This window comes from Olea europaea, unplaced genomic scaffold (genome assembly GCF_002742605.1).
Source record: "Olea europaea var. sylvestris unplaced genomic scaffold, O_europaea_v1 scaffold2018, whole genome shotgun sequence".
NCBI lineage: Eukaryota > Viridiplantae > Streptophyta > Magnoliopsida > Lamiales > Oleaceae > Olea > Olea europaea.
In genome coordinates this window covers 99211-109369 of record NW_019238071.1, presented here as the reverse complement: position 1 = coordinate 109369, position 10159 = coordinate 99211, and the positions used below count along the sequence as shown (strand labels likewise).

The window sequence follows — 10159 nt, the reverse complement described above, 5'->3', positions numbered from 1 at the left end:
AATTTGGGCAAATATGTTCCAATATTTCCATTACCCTTTCAATTAAGGACAATAAGAACGAGCGAAGAATTGTTGAAAATTTAGAGATGGATGTTAGGAAAATGAATGAAGCGTATCGGGTGGTTGACAATCGTGATTTTTTGTAATATTGTCCTAAAAACAAACTTCTTTAATACTTTTGTATAAACGACATATCTGAGTAGTGAAAAACGAGGCACAAATATAGTTCGAAACAATTTTGATGCCTGTAATCTAGTTTGGTACATTGTGAAACTATTTTTCAACGTCACAAAACTTAGGATCTGTTTGATCCCCATTTTCATCCTACTGATGCATTTTTCATGTCAAATCATGGTGGACCCGACTGCATGGCTATCATTTCAAATGTATATAAATTACCACACCTTTCCCGTTTTATCCTCATTGAATTGGACAAAAAGTAGGAAAGATTCAACCACCTTTCAATATTCAAAGGGCATATGTGGGAAAATGGGGGTAAAAACTACAGTAAATGGGATTGCACTGGAGGACCCATGGTGTCAGACTAACGTTCGATTTTCTCATTTTAGTCAGGCAAAAATGTGGAACAAACAGACGCTTAATTTCATATAGAGAACGTTGGTCAAATCAAACAAAAAATATTATTGCTTAACTTTTATAGTGGCTAGAGATGGATAATTTTAATCGAGATAAATAAAAAAAAAGTATAAAAAAGTAGTTATGATTGTTTTAGTATTCACACTTGGTGGATGGTATATAATTTCAATCATACACTTCATATATTATAGAATATGCTCATCCCTCAATTAAGTATCGACTTTTGACGTAATAAAAAAACATGTTGGATTTAAAAATTTATTATTACGATTGATCTTAAATGTCGTTACACTTAAGTATGACTTTTTTATTATATTTGACTAACTACTACTCAAAAGATGTTAATAAGCAAAATGTATTTTAAATATTACCTTTGTGGAATTATTAGACTTAGTTATGTAGATTAAGCCCTGGATACGAATTAAAAATTAAATTTCAATTTTTAAGTCAAAGTTAATAATTAATTTTAATCATATATTTAATAGAATTCACAATTTTTCAACCACACATTTCATCAATTTTCATTAAAATCTAATAAAAATTCAATTTTAATCCTCAAAAAAGGGGCTAACTTTAATTTATACCGAGAACTCGTTGTTACGCTCCATTATAAAAATGAGTCAACATTTTCGAAAAATAGTTCTAAAGTTAAGTTGATTATTTGACTTCGTCCTCATGTGATTTGCACTTTCATAGAAATTGTCTACCCAAATTCCAACGAATTTTTCCAGTGAATTCGCTGTAATCTTCTTTTATAATAATTACAAATTAGTTCATAATTTCAATTAATATTAAATGTTAATTTTAACTATATTATGGATACAACTCATTTTTTTTTGATATCCAGGTATCCCAACTTACACTAGACTAAATTTTGGACCCCCGAAGACCCTTGCCCCTAAAATCTTGGAGGGGGTAAATCGCAGGTTATGCCTCAATTGGATCACAGGTTCCCCCATTGCCTGTACACTTCTGCGCACAAGAGACCCTCCTCCACAGTAATTACTCCATACCAAATATTTGGCCGCAGTTTCCCACCAGGAATCGAACTCTCCACGCTGCCGCTGGAAGCAAGACAATATTGATTGATCCACCAGTTGAGCTGTGTTCCGAGAGGCGGATACAACTCGTTATTATTCATATATTTCGTGGAATTCACTATTTTATTTTATTTTTACGATTTTTATTTATAAATTTGCGAAACGGAGGCATAAATTTGAAGTGAGGAATATGATTAATAAGAGAGACCATTTCTTCAAGCTTAGATTGGACTATAGGATTACTAGAATGGTCAACTGTAAGTAGATATGTGTTAACTAGACTTTCTTTTCTCTTTAATTTCCTATAAATACTATATGATTTCCCTAATATAATAAGGTGATTAAGAGCTTGTTCGAGACAATTTCTGGTTTTTGTAAACTAGTTTACAAAAAAGTTATTTTGGATCAGCTTCCTTTAAAATTTTCTTGATAAAATAATATATTTTTAAAAAAATTATTCAAACAATTTCTTAATCACAAAAATCATTTTAACTTTTCAAAATCTTTGGTCAAAGTAAATTCTTTAGTCAAGTTGATGGCAGCAGCCATGAAATTTACAAAGCAACTATACGAAAGTGGGAAATTATATGAAAACGGGGAGTAAACATAGAAGAAATGAGTGAGAAAAGAGATGGAACCCTACATGCTTCCCGCAATTACCTTCTAACTTATTCATTTCCCACTAATTTCGCTGACGTCTTTTCTTCAGTCCCCATTATGCTCATCTTAGCCACGACCCCACAATGCACTAGAGCTATAGACTTTTTATTTATGAATAATGTTGCTTGAACATGGCTTTTGATACGCAGCATCTGTGTTGTTCCTTTTTTCCCCCTAAATTGTCCAATTAATGTTTGATATGTCTGTCCATGTTTTTAAATTCTGTCATTGACCCTTTATGTGGCAAGATTGTTTATTTATTTAATAATTATTATAATCAATTTGTTATGTTATTAATTTCTTGAATTGACAACCTTTTAAATATTTTAGAAAATTTCCTCTTCACTTGTTTTAAACAACTAAACCACTTCAATATATATATAATTTTTTGACAGTGCCATTCGTCCAACTATTTCATTCCATTTTTACCGCAGATTTACCAGTTGAAAAGTTCGAAATACCCTTGCCTATTACTGTTATGTGGTTTATCGAAAAACATGTAGAAGGTCATTTTCGGTATTTGCTTACTTGTAGGCATGAATTGTTCAAATTTTATTGCACAATGGGATCGACAGTCAAACCCAGAAAAAAAAAATTTGAACTTTTTAAATTCTTTTGTTTATAAACAACTTACAATGAATCTCAAAATTTTAATTAAATTTGTTATTCACCAATGAATAAATATATTATGTCACGGGTTCATAGAATAAGATGAGCATCGGGGCTCACTAGATAATTTCTGATTATAGTTTTTCAATCTTGTTTAATTTAACATATCCAACTTTGTATACTTGTTCTAATATTATTAAATATTACTAGAAAAAATTATTATTTTTCGTTTTTGACTATTAAAGAAAATAAAATTTTAAATTTCTTCACCACCTACCAAAAGGTTGTGTTTGTACTACCATCGTTTATCTCATTTCAAGTCATGACATAGTCTTTAAGTTCATACTGACTTAATTATTCAATGTTGCCCTTTCACTCTCCTATAAATACTCCCTCCCACCATGCATTTTTCAGATTAAGCTCTCATACTACATTCATCATTTTTCTCAATTAATTTGTCATTTCATAGTTATGGCTTCATCTTTAACCTTCAAAGTTAATAGACAAAGCCCAGAACTCGTACGTCCAGAAAAACACACACCCCCTGAATGCAAACTCCTCTCTGATGTTGACGATCAAGAGGGTCTTCGTTTTCAAATTCCCGTTATACAGTTCTATCGCCATGATCCCTCATTAGTGGCTGCAGGGAAAGACCCTGTAAATGTCATTAGAGAGGCTCTGGCGAAAACTCTTGTGTTTTACTACCCGTTTGCTGGCCGGCTCCGGGAAGGTCCCTGCCGGAAGCTCATGGTGGACTGCACCGGCGAGGGGGTAATGTTCATTGGAGCTGATGCTGATGTAAGTCTCCGGGATTTTGGGGACGCTCTTCAGCCTCCGTTTCCTTGTTTAGAGGAGCTTCTTTATGATGTTCCCGGCCCCGGTGGCGTTCTTAACTGCCCGTTGCTGCTTATTCAGGTAAACACGTGTATGTTAATTCTCTATGTGATCAAGAAGGTGGGAATTAAGCCCTGTTTGTCACCATTATTTGGGAAATTAAAGAATTTTGAATAGTATTTTTTGAAGAATATGTGTTTAAAAAATAAAGAAGTTTTATTAGTTTGTGCGTAGAATATTTTATTGTATGTATATGTGGTGGAGGATGATACTGTAACAAATAATTTAAAACTTTAAAGAAGAGCAAACAAGCACTAAGACTTAGGATTCATTATAATTTTTATATTAAATCCGTGGATTTATCGTTTAACATGATCCGCAAGACCAATCTTGGGATCTCTATAATCATTTTTGAGTCTTGGTGAGATCAAATTCTTGTTTTCAAGTTTGATGAACTCTAATACCATATTAAAAATGTGAAATTTCATTTTAAAATATCAACTTTATTAAGAAGAGCAAAACCCATTATTATAATGTTGATATTCAAATCAATGTGAGATTTATTTCTCAATAGTATGAACTAATTTGACTCTTTTTATTTTCTTTTTTATTTGTTGTAAAGAATTAATTTTTGAATAGTAATTTCTTGAAAATTTTCATTGGCAGTTAAAAAAATAAAAGAAAAATCTGCCAATCATAAATTGCTATTTCAGCCTCTAGAAACACTCCCTGATTCCCTGTCATTAAGCCAATTCAATTAATTTTTTCCAGTACAAAAACCCGTAAAACTTTTAGATTTGTGACTTTCAAGATGATCTGTATAATGTCTTATGTTAAAAGGTTGAACCCCAACCTTAAGGACCCCCACCGCCCCTATCCTGGAATATCGTAAGGGAGGTAAATCGCAGGTTATGCTTCCAAGGGTACACGGTGGAAGGCTGCTTGTACACTTGTATTTACCCAAGAGTCAAATCCATATTTCAGGATTCGAACCCTTGACGCGGCAGCCTCAAGCAAAGTTGGATTTTTCCACCCGCCCCTTTTACCACATATTATAACTTGTTCGGGAGAGATTTTTTTTTTAAAATTAGTATTTTTATATTTAATTTCAATCACATATTTTATGAATTGCATTAATATTTTTGTACTTTTTCATCATAAATTTTTAGAAAAGTTATTATCACAGGAAAGAATCTCCTCCAAACAAATACTAAAAGTACTACACTTAAAAATATTTGTGACCACGTTATCCATTGTCATGTCCTTTCTTTTATTGAGGTCCACTCTGAATGGGCTTAATTGTTTGTATAGTTTTAAATGTATAATGTTACAATCCCATCATACGAAGGAGCCCCACGTTCAGCGTGGAGCCCTCTCATATGAGGGGGTTATGTGTCTTGCTGCACAACACCGCTGTGAATACGTTGTCCAGATGTATTGACTTGGGCCATCTCAAGTCATTAAGGAATATTAGATACTGATTTAGTAATTATGTTAATATAACTGTCATTAAAAATACCACATGAAAATTCAGTAACACGGTAATTGCCCGGAACGAACAAAGAATATATGTTTTAGATTAGTAGAATTTTGGAAAAGTGTTCGAGTATAAAGTGAAAATACCTAATTTCATATGAAATCATAAAAATTATACATGAAAATATTTTGTGATACTTCAGTGATTAAATGAGACGATATTTAGCTATAATTATAGGGATACTAAAATTTATTACTATTGGAATCATGTGCATCACATATTTTTCCCAAGTATATATTGATGGGAAATGCAACTTGTCCCAACTCGGGGACCGACGAAAATCCAGGGTGTTGAGGTGACAACACCTCGGCCCTTGGATCTGAAAAAAAATGAAGTTGAAATCGGGGGCTGAGGTGATGCCACATCAGTCCCTTGTTTTTTGGTCGGTCCCCGAGTTGGGACCTGTAGCACGGTTGATAAATCTACTGGGCATCTAAACATTATTTGTGGTAGAGGAATCAGTGGGTACCAAGCAAACGTAATCAATGCATAGAAAAAATGACTTCCATGATATCATTATTTTGTTCTTGAAAAAGAATTTTAGTGTTGGATTTTAGTCAAAGTAACATTGAGCCAACACTTTTATTTTTCTCATCACTCCACTAATGGGATGGAGTATTTATTCTTTTCGAAAATGGAAAATAGAAGAAAAGTGCTGCAATGAGATGGTGGGGGTTCTATTCCGTAGACTCCTCACAACACAAAGGGTGGAGTATTTTTTTAAGGAGCATGCTAGAGAGCCAGAAAAAATTGCCAGAAGCCCTTATCTACACTCACAGCTCGGGTGGGGGCAATTTCTTCTTCCTAATTGTTTATTCAAGTGGGGCCCGGTGGTTGTGAGAGGGGTGTGAAGCCTTCTGTCGGCCTCTTTTTGGCAGAAGAGCATTTCCCTTTTTTTAATGAAGTGAAACCCACCTCATGTGAAAAGACCTGTAAAAAGCATACTCTCAGCATTTTTGAAAATAGAATATAAGAACTGTGTACGACTTCTGAATTATAGTAAATGCAGAATTGTAGAGATAACTAGAGCTAGCATATTTTGACTTTTTCATTAACAAAAAATGTTCCTATTTGCAGGTAACTCGTCTCAAATGTGGTGGTTTTATCTTTGCCTTACGCCTCAATCACACCATGTGCGATGCAGGCGGACTGGTCCAATTCATGGTGGCTGTGGGTGAAATTGCCAGAGGCGCAACAGCCCCTTCCGTGTTACCCGTGTGGCAAAGAGAATTACTCGATGCCCGACAACCACCACGTGTAACGTATAAGCATCACGAGTATGACCAAGTACCTGACACTAAAGGAACCATAATCCCACTCGATGACATGGTCCACAAATCGTTCTTTTTCGGTTCCAAGGAAGTCAACAACCTTCGCAAGCTCGTCCCTCCCCAACTCCGGAATTGCTCCTCATTCGAGTTATTGACGGCCTGCCTATGGCGCTGTCGCACAATAGCCATTTCCCCCGACCCCGAAGAGGAAGTCCGCATACTTTGCATAGTGAATGCGCGTAACAGATTCAATCCTCCCCTTCCTAACGGATACTACGGCAATGCATTTGCATTCCCTGTGGCAATATCGACGGCTGAGAATCTATGCAAGAAACCATTAGGATATGCACTTGAACTTGTAATGAAAACCAAAGCCGATGTCACAGAGGAATACATGAAATCGCTGGCAGATCTTATGGTTATTAGAGGGCGACCGCATTTCACTGTGGTGAGGACTTATCTCGTATCAGATGTGACACGGGCTGGGTTCGGGGATGTCGACTTTGGATGGGGTAAAGCATTCTATGGAGGACCAGCCAAAGGTGGGGTGGGTGCCATTCCTGGTGTAGCAAGTTTCTACATACCTTTTAGAAATGAAAAGGGTGAGGATGGAATAGTGGTGCCGATTTGTTTACCTGCCCTTGCCATGGAACAATTTGTAAAAGAACTTGAATCCATGATCACTGATCAAACCTCTGTCTTCATCACATCGGCACTGTAAATCAATCAAGACCGTTCGAGGTACTCGGGACATCAAATCTAGTAATATATATGCTATTTGTACTTCAACTACATATTGTTTGTGTGTGTGTAAATTGCAATAAACTTTGGGCTTGTTTAGCAATCTCAATTTTGGGTTTAGTGTAATCAAATGGTGAATTTGAAATACTATTTTTGTCATTCTATCCTTACACAACTTTCTTTTCAATTCCTACTACACTGTGAATTAAATTTTTTGCCCTTATCATTCTCCTTTGAAGGCAGCATGGTCTAGAAAACATAGAACGGAATCATCTATCCAAAGCTTAATCAGTACCACAACTTGAAGGCTCAGACTATTTGGCTCTAGCCATTGGAAGTAATTTGTGTAGGTGCCAAACCGCACGACCTCAACGTCCCCAAACAAATAAAGGAAGAGAGAGCTTCATCCCACTAACCAGTATGGCCTAAGAGATAACAATACACCAGTCTTGGTTAGTAGGCCTTTCGTGCTTTCGGGCCTTATAATGTAAGATGAACACCGAACATTTAACAACATAGTTATCATATCCGACTCGATTATTGACTTGACCAAAGTACCGGATTAGTGGGTCAATGCACGGTAGAAAAGTAGAATAAAGCCTTTTTTTTTTTTTTTTTTTAAATGAAGGCATAGATACAAGTTAAAAAGATAAAGTAGATAATAAATTAAAAATCATTTTATTAACTAAAATATACAAATCATCATTTTTTCTTTTTAAATTTAATAGAAGTTCTATATGTTTTCCAAATCACTTGATATTTCATTTCTATCTATCTTTAAAAAATATGATGAACAATTTTTTCAAAGATAAATAAATAATTAAATTGTTTTTAAAAAATTGTAATCCAAAAGAAATATGGGACACTAATATTTGGATATAGTAACTGCATCAAATAACGGGGTATTTTAGTGGAAAAACGTATGACTTTCACAAATTTAAGGTCCTTTGCTCGAAACCCTGCATTTTTTTTTTTTTTCAACTTGTGAATTTTTAAATAACTTGCTGAAAATTTGCAAAAATGAAACTGGCTGAAACCATTCGTTCACCGGGTTTGAGAAAAATTCAGTTTGTTCGAGTGGGTCATTGGTCTAATTATGTTGACTTGATCGAACCAGGGTCCAATTCATCGAATCTTCGATCGAATTAGCTAGTTCAATCCTAATTTAATAACTATGTTCTAACGGCCTTTTCTATGTCTGTGTCGAAACTTTAGAGGCTACTTCAAGAGCACCTCGAATGTTTGGCTCAACCCAACAGCCTCATCAATACTGACCATCAACAGGCACTATAGCCAACTCCAACTCTACTCTAACGTCACGCCTTGGAGAGGCATCATCAGCCATGGACATGTTGGAGGGTGCTTTCTAGAAATCTTGCCTACCTTTTTTCAAATGCAATCTTTTTATCGATACGGGACGTCGATGCCTTTATGGTTGAATAAGTTTTTGTTAGACATCATGTTGTCAAACGACCTCCCGGGCGATGATGAAAACCAGTTTTATCAGTCGACATGAATGACTGAACGATAAATCAACACCGAATAATGGGATGACCCGACCTAGCGTTGCTTTACCTATTGGATGGCTAATAACCTTTGGGGTTTGTTGGTGTGCTATTGGGACTTAACCCTAGTCGAGCCTACTTACCATATTATAACTTACCTTAAGTTGGTCATTGGACTATTATATATATTGGTAATTCTCTTCTTCCTATTAGCCCCATTTTGAGAACCCGAGAGAGAGAGGCAGTTTCCTTCTTCTTTCTTGTGCATCGTGTTGATTGATCTTCTCTACCTATTGCTTGAGTCTTTGTGACCCTTACCTATGTGGTATCCATCCTAAGTGAGTGGAAGAAACAACAAGCAAAAGGAGCAATAGCAACCATAGGAAGACAAGCACGCCGACGGTCGGTCACCTCCAGTTTCTTAGTGTTGATTCGATATTTAATGGTTAACTGAATCCGGAAATCACCTTGAGCAACTAGAGGAAGATCCTAACAATTTTTAAAGAAGAAAAAGTAAAACAGAAGGAGAAAAATGCATAGGGAGCAAATTTAAAAGGTACGAAATGAACCCTAATCCTTCTTACAGGCTATTACGCCTCTTGTGGTGAAGCTGCTAGTTATCAAACACAGGCCACACTTCGATGTGCGAAATGCACTAAGCGCCTAATGCCAACATAAAGTGCGTAAGGCAGAATTCGAGATGGATAGGGTCTATTTGAAATGGAGGCAACAACTTCGAGCCGCATGCGGAAGGTGCAAGCATACTTCGAGCCACAACGCCTAGAAGCCTCAGCAAAAAATACGGATCTTTTGGGTAAGGATATATCCAAAATAAAATCTTATAGATGATGGATTTGGTGTCTTTGCAGCAAACACGTTTTATTAATGATGGATTTGACGTCTCTACAGCAGACACCAATGTATTAACTCCAATTTAGAAAAATTAAATAATACCGGCCCACCTCTGGAGTGACAGATGGACACCTAGCAAAAGACACTTTGGATCAGCAGATGAATCCACATATTCTATATCCAATGGTTCTACTTCCACCCTTCTCTCTATAAGTACCTAATATCTAAAATTTTAAATGGTAACTTTACAATCCAAGTCTTTTTTCTCTTTCCCCTTTTTAGATAAATAAGCCAAACGATCTTTGTTACCTGAACCAGTTGTGCAGATTATCATCAACTAACTTGATCGTTGGAGTGTATGTGGCTGCAACCACCTTCACTGGAAATGGCCACATACTTCTAACTATTTGTGCCAAGTGCGTAGGAAGGAGTATGCGTGGAATTGCTCTCTGTTGGCCACGTGGAAGGTCCATTTCTTGGGTCAACAAATTGGTACCATCGGTGAAAAATTGC

General features: G+C 35.8%; 1 protein-coding gene across 1 annotated transcript; it reads left to right on the top strand.

Annotated features, from left to right (window-relative positions):
* The first annotated feature begins 3307 nt into the window (after window positions 1–3307).
* On the top strand, window positions 3308–7457 carry LOC111379669 (benzyl alcohol O-benzoyltransferase). The gene is made up of 2 exons (XM_023003092.1): window positions 3308–3821; window positions 6355–7457. Exons 1-2 carry the CDS (start codon window positions 3378–3380, stop codon window positions 7267–7269), a joined length of 1359 nt encoding a protein of 452 aa, XP_022858860.1. The 5' UTR covers window positions 3308–3377; the 3' UTR covers window positions 7270–7457.
* The last annotated feature ends 2702 nt before the right edge of the window (window positions 7458–10159 follow it).

Bases quoted from the DNA above. Each gene is read 5' to 3' on its own strand.
- LOC111379669 (XM_023003092.1), top strand. From the start codon at position 3,378: ATGGCTTCATCTTTAACCTTCAAAGTTAATAGACAAAGCCCAGAACTC. The intron at 3,822-6,354 runs GTAAACACGTGT...TCCTATTTGCAG, and splicing joins GCCCGTTGCTGCTTATTCAG to GTAACTCGTCTCAAATGTGG.